Source organism: Mesoplodon densirostris, chromosome 15 (genome assembly GCF_025265405.1).
Source record: "Mesoplodon densirostris isolate mMesDen1 chromosome 15, mMesDen1 primary haplotype, whole genome shotgun sequence".
Lineage (NCBI taxonomy): Eukaryota > Metazoa > Chordata > Mammalia > Artiodactyla > Ziphiidae > Mesoplodon > Mesoplodon densirostris.
Window position 1 is genome coordinate 83,190,193 of NC_082675.1, and position 21,577 is coordinate 83,211,769.

Consider the following 21,577-nt stretch of genomic DNA (forward strand, 5'->3'; position numbering starts at 1 on the left):
GGCAGGAGGAAAAGAGCCTTGCTCCCGTGAACCTAACTGACCATGTGAATAAGGAAAAAACAAACTTAATTTCCTAGGTAGGCAAAAAAGGGATGACATACTTCAGGTCATCCTAACTTTTACAAGTGCTTACCAAAAAAATTTTTATTTTAACAAAATATAATTTCAGTGAAAATATTTTTTCTTTTGTTTACTTCGAGGGAAATAAAAATATTCAATTTATGGAGAAAAAATTTCTTTGACTATGCTTACATAAACTGAGTTATGGAATTCCAGACATGAATGCTATTAGCACTATTTGGAAAGATCTAGAGAATTGATAACATATCTACAGGCATTCAATTACTGAATTGGTCAACATTTATTACTTTGTTCCTTTAATGACACGACAAAAATATGCTTCTGCCTTCTGTGTAAACCTCACAAAAGTAGGGACATTAAGGAATTCTACTTAATTGTCTGCTTCTATTAATATATAGCCCAAAGGGGTGAGATGTTTCCTAGGAAGCATTTATTCTTTTAAATAAATAAGTCAAATATAATTTCCAGCAGTACTAATTAACATTTCTAACATACCAATTGGCACTTGCACAACAGATTTAACCTTTAAAGTAAAAATAATTCATTGAATCATAAAAGATCAGCAGCCAAAAGTTAAAAATGAATGACTAACTTTTACAGATAAATGTTCTGGCCAAGAAACTTGAGCTATTTTAAGAAGCAACTGATAAAACATTCTTCACACTTCTCAAGGAGAACTCACTTGCTGAAAACCTTCAATATGTGAAAATGTTCTAAAAGTACTACAGAATAATGTGATAACCTTAAGGACTAACGAAAAACTAAGATAAGAACTATTATCCCTATTTTATAAATAAATTGTAGGACTTGAAACAATATATTACACCTACTGTAAAATGTTTCAGTTGTGTTTTTCAAAAGATTTGTGTAGATAAAAAAAATTGGTGTGGTTGAGAGTCCACCTGCCGATGCAGGGGACACAGGTTTGTGCCCCAGTCCGGGAAGATCCCACATGCCGCAGAGCAGCTGGGCCCGTGAGCCATGGCCGCTGAGCCTGTGCGTCCGGAGCCTGTTCTCTGCAGCGGGAGAGGCCACGGCGGTGAGAGGCCCGCGTACCGCAAAAGAAAAAAAAGGGAGAAAAAAGAATTGGGGGAGGGCTTCCCTGGTGGCACAGTGGTTAAGAATCCGCCTGCCAATGCAGGGGACACGGGTTCAAGCCCTGGTCCGGGAAGATCCCACATGCCGCGGAGAAACTAAGCCTGTGTGCCACAACTACTGAGCCTGCGCTCTAGAGCCCGCAAACCACAACTACTGAAACCCACATGCCACAACTACTGAAGCCCACACGCCTAGAGCCCATGCTCTGCAACAAGAAGCCACCGCAATGAGAAGCCTGCACACCGCAACGAAGAGTAGCTCCCGCTCGCCACAACTAGAGAAAGCCCATGCACAGCAATGAAGACCCAACGCAGCAAAAATAATTACTTAATTTTTAAAAATGCACATTACTCATTTCACATAATTTTTGTTAGCAATTATGTCTATTAACATGTTTATTGAGTGAATAAATATACAATGAAGCACTCGCAGCCTGTAATAAAGAATGAAGATCTCCACGTAAGAACGTGGAATAATCTCCATGCCTACATTTACATCCATCCACCTATCCAGGATGCATTCTTTTCTCTCCCAGTTTTATTGAGATATAGTTGACATATAGCACTGTGTAAGTTTAAAGTGCAGAGCTTAATGATCTGACTTACATACATCATGAAATGATGACCACGTTAAGTTTGGTGAACATCCATCATCTCATATAGAAACAACATTAGAGAGATAGAAAAAAAGTTTCCTTTCCTTGTGATGAGACCCTCAGGATTTACTCTCTTAGCAACTTTCATACATAACACACAGCAGTTCTGCATTACATCCTAGTACTTATTCATCTTAAAACTGGAAATCTGTACCTTTGATCACCTTCATTCAATTCCCCCTCTCCCCAATTCCCACCTCTGTTAATCACAAATCTGATCTATTTTTTCTCTGAGTTCGTTTCTTTGCTTGTTTTTGAAGAATAACTGACTTACACAACATAGTGATTCAATATTTCTATACATAATGGTCACAACAATAAGTCTAATTACTATACAGGATTTACTCTTACGTTGTAAAAACAAGGTATGAAACTGTATATGATATACCACCTTTTATGTAAGATGTGAGAGAGGGAATAAGAATCTATGTACTTATTTTCTTACATTTGCAAAAACTAAAATAAAAATGGAAAAAATAAACTAGAAAACAGGATGGCAGGGAGACATCCCTGAGTTACATTTTTATCAAGAGAAAACAATTCCCAAAGATGAAAACAAATTGAAACAAAAATCTAACTGTATACTGAATTGGTAATAGAGAAAATAATTCTTTTGAGTGACTTTAAGGCACAGAATTTTGACTTTATGTACTTAGTGAGATTTAGTCTAAGTCAAAAAGAACTGCAAGAAAATCTTGAACTTTATTAGTTATTGACCACAGTGATACTAATACTGCTACTGTGAAATTACTTACTTTATGCTGAAGGTTAAAACTAATAAGCAATTATGTTGATGTTGCTAAGAATCTATGAAGGGCAATAAAGTCCAAGCAAAGAAATACAAGTGTAAACTCAGAAGTAGCAGTCTGAATGCATGAGTTTTTTTTAAATACAGATTTCCTAGTTCTATTCCTGAAGGGAAAGAATGATATCACCATAACTACAAGCAGCCCTAATGGCCTGTTTTGGGTCTTGATATACATTTCCCCCATTAAAAGTAACCAGAATCTCTGGAGAAATGGCCTATTCCAGACTATGCGCAAAATAAGCCTGGGATCTACTGTGTCTAAAACAAAGAAAGTTTTCAAAGACTAATGAGACAATGAAACCAGCTTAAAAGGACCAAGATAAAATAAAATACTAATATTATTACCCACATCCCAAGGGAAACCTTGATTCTCACCATATCTATAGCAAAAAGACTGCTGTCATCCCAGATATCTGTTGAAATCGCTTCACCAGTGAGTACCATATCCTCTGCAAGCAATTCCAGAACTCTTATTATCATTTGTCTACTACCTAGGAATACAAATAAGAGAGAGAGAGAAGAAAAAAAAAGTTATTTCAAATAAAGCTGAATATCATATTGCTCAATCTTCTGGTTAGCTAATGCCCCCAAATTCCTATTCTCTTTTTATTTATTTTTTTTTGATGTTTTTAGAATTGTTTAAAAGAGACGAACAGGGAAGTCACAATATACAATCACCATTAGACTTCTGTTTCGATCATAACACTATTTAACCACAAAAAATCAAATGTGCTCATAAGTGGGAAAGATACTCAGGAAGAGTATAACAAAAATCTAACTAAAAGCACTGTGAAATAGATTAAAATAACTTTTCAGATTCAGAGACCATCCATGTTACGTGTAATAGGTGACAAAGCACAGGTTTAGTTGAGAAGATGCAGTCTAATAAATTTCCCACTTAGGACTAGAAGGCTTAAGCCCTGTCATGAATTAGTAGTTTCCTACACAGGAGTTGCCTGGGAAACCTACACTCACCTTAAACTCTAAAAACATTCCGGAGGAAACTGTGCTGTCAGAGTCACACCCACCTGAGCAATCTCCTTTCTCCACAGAAATAGAATAACAAAGGAATTCCACCACCCATAATTCTAAGTAAGGTGAATGTTCAATCAAGACTTTCCTGTCCCACATACCAAAGGTCAATTTCTAATGAATAAAAGTAAAACAAACTACCAGATCATAAGGGTCTAGATTAGTTGTTTCATGAGAACAGCTGGAGCAAATTCTCTTTGAAATCTCTTACGACACTGCACAAATGCAAATTATGCAGTAATTTTCCACAAAAGGGCAAGAGAACATTTAGAAAATTTTATGTACCATGATACAGCTCTATAATTATCAATCTGACTTTTTACAGCAAATTAAGAAAAGGTTAAATGCAAAATCATTAAATCTAAAACTGTTCTCCTCAGTATACCATGCAGACAAACATATACACTTGATGATGCCGAAGTTCAGATCTTCCTTCGTGTCACATTATTAGTACATGAATTAATATGTATTCCTCACTCCTGGAAGCAGAGTTCTTCAGTCAGTGAGAAGTTAAGGTATAGAGTTTTCTTCAGAATAAAAAAAATTGTTAATGTTCCCAAATATACACCTACCTCCTGCCTTCCTCCCTTTCACTTCCAAGCAGGCAAAAAATAGCCATAGGACTTAAAGAACCATCAGCATGGGACAGATTTTTTACTCAGCCAGTATAAACAAAAAAAAGCAAAACCTGTTTATCTTGTATTTATATTTTGACAAGTTTATCAACTACTTAAAATGTATATATTTAGAGAATAAAAATCATTATTTATTCCAAACCTTTCTTTACCTTGCAAAATGCATGGACTCTGGTCCCAGAACCGTAGTTCAAGCCTCTGTTCTTCACTATTTGACTTTGGATAAGTTTCTAAAGCACTCTAAACCTCAGCTTCCTCATTGTAAAACAGGGAGAAAAGCAGTAATTACCACTAAGGGATGTATAAAATGGGTTGGTGCGAGGCGTGCACAGAATGATGTGCACAAGACCACATCCGGGGGCCGAGCACAGCAGGTACTCAATGCGTGGTAACCTGTTTGATTACTAGACTCTCTTGGACATCGGCCATATTGTTATCCTTCTCATCACTCTCCACTAGAATCACAACTACATCCCAGTGTATATACTGCAGTACATCTTTGCAAACTTACCCAGCACATCTGAGAGAAAATGTAACTCCAGAACGTTTGGGTTTTCTGAGTTTTGTTTTGTTTTTTAAGAAAAAGAAATTACTGCAAAGGTACAAATCCAGTGTTGGGTTTGTTATGGTTTTTAACATGTTTCATAGCTCAAGTAAAAACTGAGTAGGAGGGCTTCCCTGGTGGCGCAGTGGTTGAGAGTCCACCTGCCGATGCAGGGGATACGGGTTCGTGCCCCGGTCTGGGAAGATCCCACATGCCGCGGAGCGGCTGGGTCCGCGAGCCATGTCCACTGGGCCTGTGCGTCCGGAGCCTGTGCTCCGCAACGGGAGAGGCCACAGCAGTGAGAGGCCCGCATACCGAGGAAAAAAAAAAAAAAAAAAAAAAAACTGAGTAGGAGGAGTGAACAACTGAAAGCAACTCAAAAAATGTCTAAAGAGCAAAAGCCAGAGTGTTTTATTCTGGTCTATTTATGCCAGTCCATCTTCTCTAACTTACTCCAGTTGCATTGTTTTTTCAGTGCTTACCTTCAAAATAGCCACACACAAATAGAAGTCTGTGCAATAAAAGGCCAGAAATGGAAGGCGATACTCTATCTGAACAGTGCTCCATGGCACCCACGTTTAATTAAGACATAATAAAGACCTTACTAAGTTCTTAGGAATCTGTACCCCAAAAAAAGGTAAGTAAATCCAGATTTTAAAGGTCCTAAGACAGATAGAAAGCAAAAATGAGAAAAATTAGAGTCCTAGAAAATAGACAAAACAACACCAAGTATACAAAAGGAACTCTGACTTCAAGGACAACCAACCTGTTCTTAAGAGAGGAACGGCAGACTCCAGGATGGAGACGCAGAGCTGGGGCAGGCTCAGCTGCTGAAATCGCAGCTCTAGCGTGTCCTCAGCCTCCAGCTCTGGCAGGTCCAGGTGCACCATGTCCAAAGGGGAAGGGAGGGAGACCCTTGAGTTGACATGAGCGTGACTACTACTTCCACTGTAAAGTAGACAAGGATAACAATAAACCTTGAGTATGGAAACAGCCCCCAAACAGATTTACTGCATAGCTGCTGCCTGGCATATTCGGAGACTCATACCGTGCACAATTATATTGCTCCATGAAACAATTCTGGTCAGATTTACAGAAACCTTGACAAATTTATGAGATTAAATTCCATAAAGATGACTCAAAATTGTAAGTGAAACCAAGAATGCTTTTTTTATGTTGCTTTTCAAACTGATGTTCTCCAAACGTGTCAACATTCCTATAGCAGCAATCAACATGAAAACTGATAACCCATCCATTTCTAAAGGAAAGCAAACAGATTCATAGCAAAGTTCTTCTGTAACTTATAAAGGCAAAACTAAATAGTTCGTATGGTTTCCTAGATTTTCTGTGATTTTCACCAAATGTTCTAAGTAAGCCAATGTTAGCAACTGAAGAATTCTAGAAAATGCCAGAAAAACATGATGAGAAATGGATTACTTTATTTAGTACAGTCAACATCATATGATTTTGAAAATGTACCCCAAAATAGAACATCCCTTCTTGGCTTACTTTATAAAAAAATTTTACCTTGGGTGTAAACGAGTGGGGTGGGGATAAAAGTGCTATAGAAAGGCTTGAACTTCACATTTATGGAGCACCTCAACATGTTGACTTTTGATGTTATCCACAATTGAAGCTGAATCACAGAGATGCACTAACACCACTGAACGTGTAAAACTCCCAAATTTTAATACATTTTGTCATTTCTTCAATTCCAATAAGCCAAGCATCCCAAAATATGGAAATGAGCTGGGCTTCTCTCAAACTCTGAAAGGGCCCAGGAGGACGTTCACTCAGGAGTGAACATCTACAAGCACGTAGCACACTAGATATAGCTCAGAGAATGAGGTAAAGGGAAAAACCACACCTGATCGACACCAGCCACCCCATAAGGACGAGGAGCACAGGCTCCCGGACCATATACTGCCCACACCCCTGCCCCGTCCACACCCCTGCCCTGCCCACACCCCTGCCCCGCTCTTCACCAGCTGTATAAACTGGGGCTTGGCTCCCAGCCTCTCCAAACCTCAGGCTTTTCTATAAAATGATGATAATAATAATACCAATTCTATTATAGGACTGTTATGAGGACTACCACGGGAGGCAAAGCACATGAAGCACTTAACGTAACACCAAACATGCAGCAAGCCTGAGTCAGTGTTAGCCTGGAGCAGCAGTAGCCACGTCACAAGAGAAAAATCAAGCCAACAGACAAGTGCTGGTCTCACTGAGCATTTAGCAGAATGACACTGAAGAAAAGACTTAAAAAGAGCTTTTTAAGAACTTCTCTGGTGGCGCAGTGGTTAAGAATCCGCCTGCCAACGCAGGGGAAACGGGTTCCAGCCCTGGTCCGGGAAGATCCCACATGCCGCGGAGCAATAAAGCCTGTGCGCCACAACTGCTGAGTTCATGTGCCACAACTACTGAAGCCCACGCACCTAGAGCCCGTGCTCCAGAACAACAGAAGCCACCACGACGAGAAGCCCACACACCACAACAAAAAGTAGTCCCTCAAAGCGAAAGAGAGGCATGGACATGTATACAGTACCAAACGTAAGGTAGATAAGATAGTGGGAAGCAGCCACATAGCACAGGGAGGTCGGCTCGGTGCTTTGTGACCGCCTGGAGGGGTGGGATGGGGAGGGTGGGAGGGAGGGAGACACAGGAGGGAAGGGATGTGGGAACAGTTGTATATGTATGACTGATTCACTTTGTTATAAAGCAGAAACTAATAAAAAAAAAAAAAGTAGCCCCTGCTCACCGCAACTAGAGAAAGCCCACGCACAGCAACGAAGACCCAACACAGCCAAAAATAAATAAAAATAAAATAAATAATTTTTTTTAAAAAAGAGGTTTTAAGATGCTTGTAGCCTAATGAGGTAACACACAAATACCATGCCAATGCCTTTAAGAAAACTAGATATATAAATATCTTTCTTTACACCAACAAATAAAATACCGTAACTGTGCACCTTGAAGGGGACTTTGTTTTATAGATTCTCCAATCATTCCCTTTAATAGTAAACACCAATGCATCTAAATTATGATTAAACTTACAAAAGTGGGCTTAAAATGTTATCAAAAAGTATCTAGCATTTAAAACTATGCTTTTAAACTAGATCACACTCCACTTGTGGCTGCTAAAAACAATTCAGTGGGTCAGAATCACCATTTTTTTATGAAATAGAAATGCACTGTGTAACACAGAATGAGAGAACAATTTTGTGAACATTTTGTTTCAGTAGACACACACAGATGCACACGCACACATACACAGAGTATATGTCTGTGTACTGAGTACCGAGTTGCAGTATAATACTTATTTCTTACTGGGGGTCATGGTCAAAAAAGTATGAAAGTCACTGGTTTAACACAAGGCCAATACCTGTGTTAATGTTTCAAAAGAAAAGACGAAAGAGCAAAACAACAATCTCCCTCTAAAACTGAAACACACACACAAGTTAACCTGGCTTTCCTACAGTCACCTGGAAGACGCGGCGTCCCAGTCCTGGCCGTCTCCTCTGGGTCGCTGGCCTGTGCGTCCCACCACAGAAGGCCGAGGGCTGCTGCTTCCCGGAGAAGGATTCTGGGAATGATGAGTGACTCTTGCTTCATGACAATAAGACAGAGAAGAATTTTGGGAAACTGTATCTGGGGGAGAAAAAAAAGAATAAAATTATTCCTTGGTAGAGACAGATTACTGATTATGTAGTTCTTGTCATTCTTCAGGAAAAAAAAATTAACAAAATTAAGATAGTAGAAATGCTTCTATGAGGTAAAAGTAAAAGTCAACCTTTTCTGCAGTACTCCCTTAGCACATTTAGGTTCATGTCTAATTGACCTGACTACACGGAACCTTTTAGCCAACACTGTTCACTTACAACATTAGAGACCGAATCATGCACCCTCCCACTTAAAACCATCCCAGAGACCCTACCTCAAACCTTGTGCAAAAATTAACTCAAAATGGATTGACAACCTAAATATGAGTTAAAACTGTAAAGCTCTTAGCGGAAAACATAGGGGTGGATCCTCATGACCTTGGATTTGGCAATGAATTTTTAGATATGACACCAAAAACACAAACAACCAAAGAAAACAGAGATAAATTGGACTTCAACAAAATTTAAAACTTTCATACATCAAAGGACATTCACAAGAAAGTAACAACCGGGACTTCCCTGGTGGCCCAGTGGTAAAGAATCCGCCTTATAATGCAGGGGACGCAGGTTCAACCCCTAGTCCAGGAGCTAAGATCCCACATGCCGTGGGGCAACTAAGCCCACACGCCACAACTACTGAGCTTGTGCACCTCAACTAGAGAGCCTGCGTGCCATAAACTACAGAGCCCACGGGCCCTGGAACCCATGTACCACTGCTAGAGAGAGAAAACCTGCACACCACTGCTAGAGGAGAGAAAACCTGCACGTGACAACTAAAGGGAAGCCTGTGGGCCACAACAAAAGATCCCGCATGCCTCAACAAAGATCCCGAGTGCCTTGACGAAGACCCAACGCACCCAAAAATAAACGAAGTAAATAATAAATAGATCTTCAAAAAAAAAAAAACAAAGAAAGTAACAACCTACAGAATGGGAGAAAATATCTGCAAATCATATACCTGATAAGGATTTAGTATCCAGGATATATAAATAACTCCCAAAACTCAACAGTGAACAACAAGAAGTCAACCATCCCAATTTAACAATGGGCAAAAAACTTTAATAGACATTTCTCCAAAGATATACGAATGGCCAGTAAACACGTGAAAAGTCACTAGAGAGTCACTAGTCATTATGGAAATGCAAATCAAAATCACGAGATACCACCTCATACCTACTAGGAGGATTACAGTTAACAAAAAAGAAAGAAAGAAAAAGAAACAAGTTTGGGCGAGGCTGTGGTGAAACTGGACGCCTCATACGCTGCTGGTGGGAATGTCAAACGGCGCAGCCGCCGTGGGACACGTTTGGCGGTCCCTCAGGAAGCTAAACGTAGAATCAACGTATGGCCCAGCAGTTCTGCTCTGGTAAACACCTAAAGAATCGAAAGCAGAGGCTCAAACAGATATGCCAGCATTCACCGCGGCATCACTCCTAACAGTCAAAAGGTGGGAACGAGCCCCACGCCTACCAACAGATGAATACATAAATACAATGTGGTGTGTACATACAGTGGAATGTCATTCGGCCGTAAAAATGAAGTTCTGACACGTGCTACAACATAGGTGAACTTTGAAAACGTTACGCTAAGTGAGATAAGCCAGATGAATACTGTACAATCCCGCTCTCTGTCTAGGGACCTAGACAGAAAATAGACGAGAGATTACCGGGGGCTGCAGAGGGAAGGGGAAATGGGGAGAGCTGCTTAATGGTTACAGAGCTTCCACTTAGGATGATGACAAAGGTTTGGAAACAGATGACGGTGGGGGTCGCACAATACTGCGAATATACTGATCAAATCCTTACAAAGGTCTGCCAGAGCCATTGCACCCTGGGCCCAGGCTACCTCTCTGACCTCACCCCATTCCCCTCTCTGTACCCCCAGCCCGCTTACTACGCTCCACTCACACCAGCCTGATTTTCGTTCCTCAAGCGTGTGGCCCTCAGGGCTGAGGCCTCCGACCTTCCTGGAGTACTCTTCCTGCCGCTCTTCAAGCGGAGGTTCCTTCTCACACTTCAGCTTGCCTCCTGTCAGATACCTTCCCTGACCATCCTACCCGAGAAAGCCACATCCCCAGTCACATTCTGCCACATCACTCTTCTTATTCCCTTTGAGCACTTCATATCTAAAAACTTGTTTGTTTACTACCTGTCCCAACCTTCTACAATACAAGCTCATAAAGGTGGGGACCTTATCTGTTTTGTTCAGTGCTATACCCCTTAGAGTATCGGTTGGCACAGAGTAGGTGATAAATAAATATTTATTTAATACACGAATAAGTCTTCTGATTTATCCACTATTTTTACCCACATTATAACTCTTTTTCTGATGAAATATGGGGTACCCACAAGCTCTCAAGAATGTTAATGAGGAAACCCCATGCCCCCTGAGGTCTATAATAAAGCTAACATAAAGGATAAATATTCAAGTAGCACAGGATCAGTGAAACTCTCAAGAAAATAGGGCTTAACTATGAAGCATGATGACAAACCACTGTAATTTAATATTCGACTTTCAATATATATTGTATTACATAAGTGCACAGAAATCCTAAATTGTAAATGCTAGTTTGACAAGGCCAGCCTAGTACTCTATTTGGCCATTAGGTGGTGCTTTTTCCCCGACAAGTCTGGCACTGCTATCATATAATATCTGCCTACATCACAAGTTGCATAAAAATAGTTTTCATAAAATACAAATAGGTATTTTTCAAACCAAACAATTTCTTAACACAACATATAACTTGCTAAAATGCCCGAAGTCCCACGTGAATAGCTGGACTCAATCCTGGTCCTTGGTTCCCAACAACACTCAGCATACGTGGGAGAAAAACACCTTGCAAATGTCTCTTATCAAAAAAAAAGAGGATGGGATCATGAGTGCTTCTGTCATTCGTACGGTTTGTTTTCAAAGATTATAATTTGATTACATTCAGGAATGGGGAATTTATGTTGTGAAAATGTATACACAATAACCCTGACAGTAAATATAATGGGGAGTTCTTGGAAGAATCTACAAAAACCACCAGTAACCAAGGAATATATAAACATAAATACCTTGTTTACTAGAGAAAAAACTTGGATCTCGGTGAAAGTTAAGTCTGTTTCTTAAATACGTGCACAGCTGCTGCAAGCAGGACACTGACTGCAATGCCAGGCGATGTTTTCCATCTCCTCCAAAGGCCAGTTTCAACAGAGATAAAAGGCTCTGAAATAAAGAAGAGCTATGAAAATGATCAAGGGAACAAAGTGCTCGACTTTCAAAGAAGGATGTGGAGCTTAAGTGAGGTTAAATGAACAGTCAAAGGAATTAAGATAAGGTGCAAATATTTATAAAACATAAGAAACAGAAAAGGGCAAAAATGACTTGGCATAATGCAGGAAGATGGGTCAAAGTAAGATAAAACTTAAGTACAACAGTCAGCGTTTCTCATATCTGAACTGTTAGTTGAGTACCTATCGTGAAGAACACAGGAATTATTCCCCATTCAGGACACTAAGTTACACAGTACTTTTTAAAAACCACAAGAAGCCTCTCACATCTCCAACAGCTGGATCATTTCGCGTGTCTTGATAATTTACAGCTTTCCCTCTGCTATCACTCACAGCTGGGACAGTATGAAGTCATAGCTGCCATTCACCAGCACCCATCTCAGCCCCGTGATTGCGGAGCAAGGGTACCAAGCCTTACCAGATGCCGTGGATACACCACAATCCCAGCCCGGGATCCCAGTCTCTCTACTACACACGTATGCAATAAACTGCACTGCAAAGAATCCACCTACATTGCTCACCTCTGCCATATTTCCACAGTAGCCAGCACCGTGCCTTAAACGCCCAGATACCCAAAGTGATGCCATGCTAACTACTAAGACTGGTCACTGCTGCCCAACCTCAGTTTCCCAGGTCTAGTCTCCCCAAGTGATCCATAAATGGTAAGTTCAAGGTCGTCAAACTGGACTGCATGTGTCAAATGAGACTACTTCCTATCAGGAGAACAACCACTATCTAAGTAAGTTAGAGAGTAAGTGGCCTAAAAAACCAAATACTTCGTTATTTAAATATGGTAGGGCAAATTTGCTTCCCAAGGACTCCTACTTTGCAAAATGTGTTTCATTGCAAAAACTTCCCTGTTTCAAAATCTAAAACTATTACAGAGGAAACGCACCTGAACAATTTTGGGCCTTTGAAGGAAAATCTCAGCAGGAAAATCTTGCATGATAACATCTTTCAACAGTTCACAGGTGTTCCAGATTAAAGTGTGGTTACTACTTCTTAAAGAGCTACAAAATATACAAAATACAGTATTATTTATTTTTAAAAAGAATTTACCTATACCAGATTCTAGGTAACCTATTCACAATCCTTCAGGTCTCAGCCAAGACATCTTGCCCTGGGAAGCCTTCCCAAATCTCCTCCCTAGTCAATGAACAACCCTGGGGTAGGTGTGCTCTTTCATGTGCCCATAACCTGTGCTACGGTAACTGCCTGTTGACTTCGTAGCCCCACTAGACCCTCCTCAAGAGCAGGGACTACACAGTGTCCACCACTGTATACCCAAAGACTATCACAATGCCATGAAATGAGATCAATGAAATCTGCTAAATGAATCAGGAAATAAGACAGAGGAGATCTAGTAAGTACAGAGTTAAATTCCAGGAATTAGATTCCTTACTGCTCTTCCCTGCTCGAGGGGAATGAAGCTGGTACTCCTCTCATCTCATGGAGAGGACACCTCTCAACTTCTCTGGCAATATGTGCCCTCCTAGGGATGTCACAGTCGTTCACCTCTCACCCCAAGAAACCAAACCTGCTCTCAGCCCAGCTCCAGTCCACCCACAGTTCACCACCCACAGGCGCCCACTAGAGACCATACCTCCTCCTTCCTTAGCGACCGACTCAGAAGTGACAGATCAACACCACCCCTGCCCCATCCCCGTGTGCACACTACCTCTTCAGTATGTTATTCCAAGAGAATTTACTGATGCCCATCAGTAAAAAGGGCCATCATCCAAAGTCATTTAATAACATCCCCCTGTATTGGGCCCTAACTCTAGAAGTTGGTCTTTATTTTTCAGATTCTCACCAAAAAAAGGCAGACAACTCATTTGATGTGGCATTCACTGAAATTACGTTTCAGCAAAAAGTGAAACTAGACATTAAAACGGTCTCCAAACTTCTAGATATTGGCGATCTACTTTTCGGGGTGATGACCAAATAAAATCCAATACATCAGATCAGATCAGTGGTCCCCAACCTTCTCCTAACAGAGTCCATGTTTTGAAATACATTGTCTACTAAAAAGACTGCATTTATGTTTAATTTCTCCATTTTTGTTCACCAAGGGTCTAAGCAATGGCCAGGCAATCTGGTCAATAAGAGATGACTCCTATCACCAAGGAGTGCACAGGATTCTAAGCACAAAAAAGAAACTTGATGTGAAGCCTGATTAAAGGCAAACGGGAATTTTCTGGCTTGTTTTTTGAAATAATGAAAACCATTCATATAGTCCCATTGCTACCTATCACAGCCACTCAGTATCTTTTTTCCTGATGAAAATGTACAGTAATAACTCTCAGACTTCATGGTTATAAATGTCAGTACCAAAAGCCAAAACACCTGAAATACATCAGGTCCCATACCTTTCATTAGAGGAGAGAACATGCCTATCAGCTGTGGTCAGGGGGAGCCAGGGGAAGGTGGAAAACTTCAAACACTTCACGGTCAGATTTGCTGCTAATGGAAGAGCAAAAGTTAAGGCATCAGAGGAGAGAATGCTGACAGACTGACAATGTTCAGAATAAGGCTTCGCCTTTAAAACAAGTCCTCAAATAAAGCCACAGCTCCCAGTACCCTAAAACATACCAAAAAGATCAGCTGCGAATCTGTTCCCTCGCAGCATAAATAACAGAGCTCTCTCTTCATAACTTAAACAGAACTCACAGGTTATTATTAGAAGGGTATTAAACACAAACCAATCCTGAAGGACGTTTAGAGCATCAGTTAAATTTTCTATTTCACCATGTGGCTAACCAGAACATAGAACATAAACAAAAAAGGAACTGGCATTTGGAGATCTCTAACTATAGAAATTAAAAACGATATAAACGTAATCATATACTATATTTAACTAGTCATGTTCAAATCTCCTAAATCATGTTAGATATTGAAACCTCTCTGAAGATGACTTGAAGACCGTAAGATTAAAGATCAAATATCAGTGCTCAGACAAGATGAAAAGAAATCCGAGAAGCCAAATGCAATTTTATACTACCTTCCTTCAAATTATTTTTAAACACACAGTGTACAGGTTAAGGTGGCAACACATAAGCCCTTCCAAATGGCCAGTAGTCTTTCTGCCAAATGCTCTGAAAAGAGCATGGAATTGTTCAATTCAGATAATAGTATTATTAAATTCTCAAACATAGCAGTTGCTTCCTTCAAAAGTGCTAACACAAAAGCAGGGTTTACTTTCTAAGGGAAAAACAAGAGGTGGGTGAAGGGAAGGACAGGCTCATACTGCACACATAAAGATGTGCCCCAAATAAGCCACACCATCAATCCACAAACTGCAACTCACATAGAAACATGTTACCATCTCAATCTTCCTGAATGTTTCAACCGCTTCACTCAAATACCCATGATGCCCAGCCCTGGAGACACTCCCTTCAGATATCTCCCTTCAGATGTCTCTCGTTGTCACTCAGTTAAGCCTCTCAGCCACAAACACAAAGAACTACCATGTCAAAACCAAAGCTCCCTATAAGCCTAACAAAACTTTTCCAGAAAGGAAAGGTAAAGTATTTTAACAGCTGAACAAGCTTTCTGTTCTTTCTTATGCTGTACTCAACCTGAGAGTTTCTACGAAATCGTTTTTTATAACAGAGGGCCTCCAAACTGAGTTAAATTGCATGCTTGACGTCCGCATATATATCCTTGGAAGCAGCCTTATTTCAACTATGCAGGCAGTAAGATGTGAAGTACATGCTCACTTAACCAAGCCCTAACTGTGTCACCTGGTACAAAGGTTTTATCCTTTCTAAGCTCCAGTGTTCTCACCAGTAAGATGGGGTTAATAATAATATCAACCTCACTGGGACTCCAAGAAGATTCATTCATTCATTCAAGAAATGCATACTGAGTGCCTAATCCATTTCTGGCACTGTTCCCCACACCCACACAGGTAAAGCAGTATTTGCAGCTGTCATTAAGTTTATAATGAGGGAGACAAACAGGAAGTAAATGAATACATAATATAATAAATACATATAGGAAGAAAACCAAATGTAGATAAAAAGTGATCTCTGGCTAGAGTCCTCGGGAAGGTCTCTTTGAGGAGGCGGCATATGACCGACCAGAGACCAGATGCAAAAAGACCTGGATGAGATTCCTGAGAGAAGCTCTAAATCAGAACTCTTCAGTCAACTGAATGTTGGAGTAAAGATAAATGAGGAAACAAACTTGACCCTGAGCCTCTGGCTTGAGTCACTGGGTCGACAGTACCGCTTAGTGATCTGGAGAATTAATGAGGTGGCATGTACAGTGCACAGCTCAGCTCTTGACAAAGACTCCCGGCTCGATAAGCACCAAGTACCATGGCCACCGTCACCACTGCCTAGAGAGCTGGTCAAAGGCACTTAGAATAACATACAGTTTCACCATTTAGACTCTATATCCTAATCTAACTTGAGGGAACAAGCATTCAGTTTGGTGTTTAAACATTTAAGTCTGACCACAATATGTCTTCACAACAATAAGGCAAAGTACATTAATTTCCAATTTCCCAGGTAGACAGGACCTACGTCCCTGTAGATACACACCCATAGGTCTCGGAGGTACTTCCATCTGCTGGAAAGTACTTTTGTCTTGAGGAAAATATCCCGTTAAGATTTCAGGTTGCTGTGGCAATTCTGAAAAGAAAATATATATTACTGTGTTACTGATGCATTATTTGCTGAAAGAGAAACTTGCTCTTTTCAAATATAAATGGTTTATCTTAAGTTTTTGAATCACTTTAAAAACTAGAAAAATAATCCAGTTATGGTTCTCTGAATAATCTGTCCACCTAAAGAGGAAAAAAATGTGGATGCCGAGTCAATTTCGAATTGAGGGGGTTTTTTCCTCTCTCTTTTACTGTTATGTAACTACAATTATTTCTTAGAATGAAAACATCCACAATGTACATAAAGAATCTGTTACAAGGTATTTATTCAAGAACTGTTCATCTCAGCTTCTTAGTCCATCTCTCTCCTCTCCCTTACTCTACATATTTCCTGATCACTTCAATTTTCATGTTTTTTAAGAAAAAGTTGTCAAAAGCAAGAGTCAGACACTATCTTTCAATAACTCTGACGATCCTCTATCATACATGATTACATATTTATCACTTCAGTTGTGATGAGATTGAGAATGAAGAAAAGGCTAAATCCAAATTTTGTAATTTTCTGTTTGAAGTTTTCATGCCAGTAGTTCTAATGTTAATACAGAAAACTAAAAATTAGCCCTAGACCATACCTCTAAACTCACCTGCAAGGAACTAGATTGAAAATTCATGATTTAAGATTCTACTTTATTTGTTATAGCTTAGACAGAAACTGTAAAATACACTGTTAAAAACCACAATCACAGGGCCTCCCTGGTGGCGCAAGTGGTTAAGAGTCCGCCTGCCGATGCAGGGGATGCGGGTTCGTGCCCCGGTCTGGGAGGATCCCATGTGCCGCGGAGCGGCTGGGCCCGTGAGCCATGGCCGCTGGGCCTGCGCATCCGGAGCCTGTGCTCCGCAACGGGAGAGGCCACAACAGTGAGAGGCCCACATACCGCAAAAAGAAAAAAAAAAAAACCCACAATCACACAAGAACTCAGTAAATGGCAGCTGCTACTGTTGTTCTTGTTAACAGCAGGACCGAGGGTCACAGCAGTGGCAGTACAGCACTGGCATAGAGAAGAATAGGGTCTAACAGATTAAATGAGCAAAAACACAGTTTTTTATACTTTTACTACTCAATCATATAAATTTCAAGAGCATTTTCTTTCCTTCAAATCAATTTAAATGCTTTCCATGAGCAAGGCACTATACTGGACATCAAATGATAACAAGTAACAGTAGCAGACAAGGATTCTGTGCTTAACATACACAGGGCCCTATGCTGAGCACCGTCCAGATATTGCCTCACTTAATCCTCACAAAAATCTTATAGGGGCTTCCCCGGTGGCACACTGGTTGAGAGTCCGCCTGCCGATGCAGGGGACATGGGTTCGTGCTCCGGTCCGGGAAGATCCCACATGCCGCGAAGCGGCTGGGCCCGTGAGCCATGGCCGCTGAGCCTGCGCGTCCGGAGCCTGTGCTCCGCAATGGGGGAGGCCACAACAGTGAGAGGCCCGCGTACCGCAAAAAAAAAAAAATCTTATAAGATGTTCTTGCTTATTGTACCAATTTTTGGATGAAAAAACTAAAGCCTAGAGGGATTAAGTACCTTAGCCAAGGTCACCCAACTAGTGGCAGAAGTGGGACTTAAATCCATGTCTCTTTGACTCTGATTTTAGCCAGTATACCATGTGTAGCTCATTTTGATTGGACCCCATAACAAAATCATGAGCAGGGCAGACATCCTCCCTATATGAAGGACACAGCCCCAAAATGCAAGTATAGAATATATAAAACGATGTCTGGCACACAGTAATGAGTGCTCAATGAAAATCTGTTGTTATTGCTATAAAAATAATCTGTCAAACTAGTCTCACAAAAAGAAAGTCACTTCATCTTTTATGCCCCTTGACCAAAACAAAAACACACAAGTATCCTCCTCTCTGTAACATTAGAGGAGGGGAATTAAGATCAAATTCATGTAAGTTAACATAAGAAAAATAAGAGTTGCAGGGGGGAGAGGAGGAGGATTGTTTGTTTTTTTAATCTAAGGTTCCTTTTCCTTAGAATTAACCATTAGAACCAATATATTATATTTTAACAGATTGATTGACTGATTGATTTCATCAGAATGATTCCAAAGAGTTACCAGTTTGACTGGTTTGGTAAGACGCAGAATATAGGTCAGGAACTTCTGAAGGAAGAATAAAAAGTCCATCCAGAATGCCATCAATTTCAGCCTGTAGATTCGGCTCCACATTAGGACGAAGTTTAGATAAGAATTCGACTGCACCAAGGTCAACCAAATGCTGGACTGCTGGGGGATACTGAAATAAGAAAAGGAGTGTCTTGAAAACAACTATAAATATCAAAATCTCTAGACTTTATTTTACAGCAATCAAAACATGACATTATTTTTGGTATACCAGATGTTCCTTTTTAAAGCATAATTTTTGCGGTGATATACATAAGACGTAGATTTACAGACATACGTAAAACATTTAATAACACTTATAAGAGAAAACCCCAGACCCTGAACACTAGAAATGCACACTATCCATTCCTACTTTTATTTATTAAATTGATTACTTCTCTTCACTGACACTCACTGTATCCTCTTCTACCTCCAATCACTCAAAGGACGCCGAAGTAATAAGTATCCCCTACAACTGCATAGTGAGTTACAGGTTGGAAAAGTTAAACCTGCCACTTTGATATTTGACCCTGACAACTAACTACTCTCAAGACAGACTGAGAAACATAAATCTGAAAAACAGATACGGGAAAAACAATGTAACATACTTGTGCTGTTTAGTATCATGGTCTATAACTTTATCTTTAAATGTGTTCTCTTTTATACAAAGACATCTCATTTTTACATGTAAATAACAGAACCATAAGGGAAAACAGAATAAGTATTAACCTCCAAAGACGATTCCCCCAAATCAGAACATACCTGAGTCAGAAACTGTGTTACTTCAGAACACAGCAGAGACAATGTGAGATTCAACATCACAAATAAGAGAAAAGGAGGATGCAGCATTATATACCCAAATGAATTAAAATTCAACATTCACAGCTGTTTTTTAAAAAATTAATAATTTAAATTTTCAACAAATGCTACAATTAAATGACTACGAAATACTCACTTGTTTGATTATTTTATTTCAAAATGATCCTACCTTAACCAATCTGTTCAACAGACTCAGAACCTCTTCTTTCATTGGAACGGACGGGAAATTGAACCATTCCAGCAAATGGAGAAAAAGGAGCCTCTCCTGAACCAGATCAGCACAGCAGATTAAACTGTGCTCAATCTTGCAGAGAATATTCTTGAGAGCGCGTGCCCTGATCTCGGCCAGCTGATGACCTGTCAAAGAAGACAGCACAGAGCTATTTCCCGAATCCAAAGAGACGCCCACAGGGAGTTTACCCTAAAACTTCGTTATCTACGCTGGGAGCGGGAGCGGGGTGAAGAAGGAAATAAAGAAACCAGTTTTTTCCACATGCAGGACGCTGGTGCATTCACGACGCGAACTGCGGAGTTTACACAAAGTCCGAGGTGGGCCCCCGGGGGCTGCCCTGCCGAAGCCCGGACGAGACAGGAAGCCGTGGCGGGGTGGCCCGGCCTCGGCAACGTGACACAGCCATTCTCAGTAAGTGGCCACGACGGGTGGGCGACCCGGGCGAGGGGCAACTCAGACTGTTACCCAGTTTCCTGATGAGCCCCGTCAGGACCATCTCGTCCCGCTCAACCAGCCGCCGCCGGAGAATTAAACTGCCGCGCCACAGCGTCCTACCACAATTACTGTCCCCCTAGAAACCCGGCCGGTCCGAAAGCGAGTTCCTCAACGCCTGAGCGAAGGACCCAAAGAGTGAGAGGCATTCCGTGAGCTGTTCCGGTCCCCGCGCCAACAGAGAAGCTTACAGTCTCGCTATAGTGACTACTATGCAGTTCCTAGACAGCGGACTCCGTCGTAAGAACCGGAAAGAATGAGGAGTCAAGCAGGGATAGAACGCGTTTTGGCCGCCGTGCACGTCGGGAGTTGTAGTCTTCGCCAGTTCGTGCTCTCCTCCGGAATTCCGGACCCGCCACCGCTCCCGCCTGCCTGGGGTTCCGGCGACCAAGCGCGGGCTGTGGCGCGGGCTGCGGAGGCTCGCGCAGAAGCCCAAGTCGGCCCTGCACCCTCCCTCTGAGAGTGGTTCGTTTATGACCCTGCCAGTCTGAATTCTCAGCTCCCAGAACTTTACAACTTAGAGTGCAGCGTTTTGTTAGGATGACCCACCCCGTTCCACCCCTACCTCCCTGCCGTTACTAAATGACTTAACCTCTTTAACTGTGAGATGCACCTGCACAATCATGCAATGACCTTGGATACCTGGGTTCAGAGTAAACAAGCCGAAAAAGAAATGAGAGCGGCGGCGGGGTTGGGGGTGGGGGTGGGGGGAATAACTGAACAGGAGAGAAAAAGGGGGCTGTAGAAAGAAAAGGGGGTGAGTAGGAATTTGAATTCGTATTTGAATGCCACTAAAGTTGCCTTTTGCACTGTGATTGGTCTGAACTAATAGAAAAAATCTAAGCAATGGTAAGAGCAACCACAACAAAACTAAATTTGTAAAGTGATTTGCATTTTAGAGAACATTTTATCTCACGGATTTTTTTCATCCCTGGAGAAAGGATTTCAAGGCAGCAATTCCCATTCCTATTTAGCAAAAAAAAAAAAGGGGGAGTGGGGGACTACGTAAAATCAAAGAAGTACCTGGCCCACGTCAGCTAGTAAGTGGCTGATTGAGGACCCGACCTTATGCTTCTTTGTCCCATTGTTCGGACTTTGCTGCCTCTACAAGTGTGTAGGTAAAAGAGTGGTGACATTTGAGCTGGAGCTTGAGGGATAAGTAGGAGTTTGTTTGCCAGGCAAAGAAATGGAGTAAGGGAATTTCTGCCAAAGAAAACAGTACATGCAAAGGCAAGAATTCAGAGTGAGTCTGTCAAAGTCAGGGAAAATGAGAAAGCCTGTGCGGCCAGATTACCTCTGGGAGGAAGAGAAGACGGGGAAGGGGCAGCTAGCATGCTGGTTATTCTCCATGTGGCCCTCCAGTGGCTCCTCCCCTCTCTGCCAGCCTCTGCAGGTAACTGACTTGTACACAGGAAAATGCTACACCACCCAGGCTCCCTGGCCCTCAGGCATCCAGTTGACT

The 21,577-nt window shown here is 41.2% G+C and overlaps 1 protein-coding gene across 3 annotated transcripts in view; it reads right to left on the minus strand.

The window, feature by feature from the left end:
- Window positions 1–20,312, minus strand: part of RTTN (rotatin) — a 148,771-nt gene extending 128,459 nt beyond the window's left edge. For 2 of the 3 annotated variants that reach the window (XM_060119183.1, XM_060119181.1), the window contains exons 1-10: window positions 20,089–20,312; window positions 19,561–19,748; window positions 18,528–18,705; window positions 16,335–16,424; window positions 14,157–14,250; window positions 12,683–12,797; window positions 11,572–11,722; window positions 8,339–8,504; window positions 5,620–5,801; window positions 3,018–3,133 (exon numbers count right to left, since the gene is read on the minus strand). In XM_060119183.1, the coding sequence (XP_059975166.1) occupies window positions 3,018–3,133; window positions 5,620–5,801; window positions 8,339–8,504; window positions 11,572–11,722; window positions 12,683–12,797; window positions 14,157–14,250; window positions 16,335–16,424; window positions 18,528–18,705; window positions 19,561–19,748; window positions 20,089–20,119 (1,311 nt within the window). In that variant the 5' untranslated portion in view covers window positions 20,120–20,312. The remainder of the gene's footprint in view (window positions 1–3,017; window positions 3,134–5,619; window positions 5,802–8,338; window positions 8,505–11,571; window positions 11,723–12,682; window positions 12,798–14,156; window positions 14,251–16,334; window positions 16,425–18,527; window positions 18,706–19,560; window positions 19,749–20,088) is intronic. The other variant, XM_060119182.1, reaches the window with a different exon arrangement.
- Between the last annotated feature and the right edge of the window lie 1,265 nt (window positions 20,313–21,577).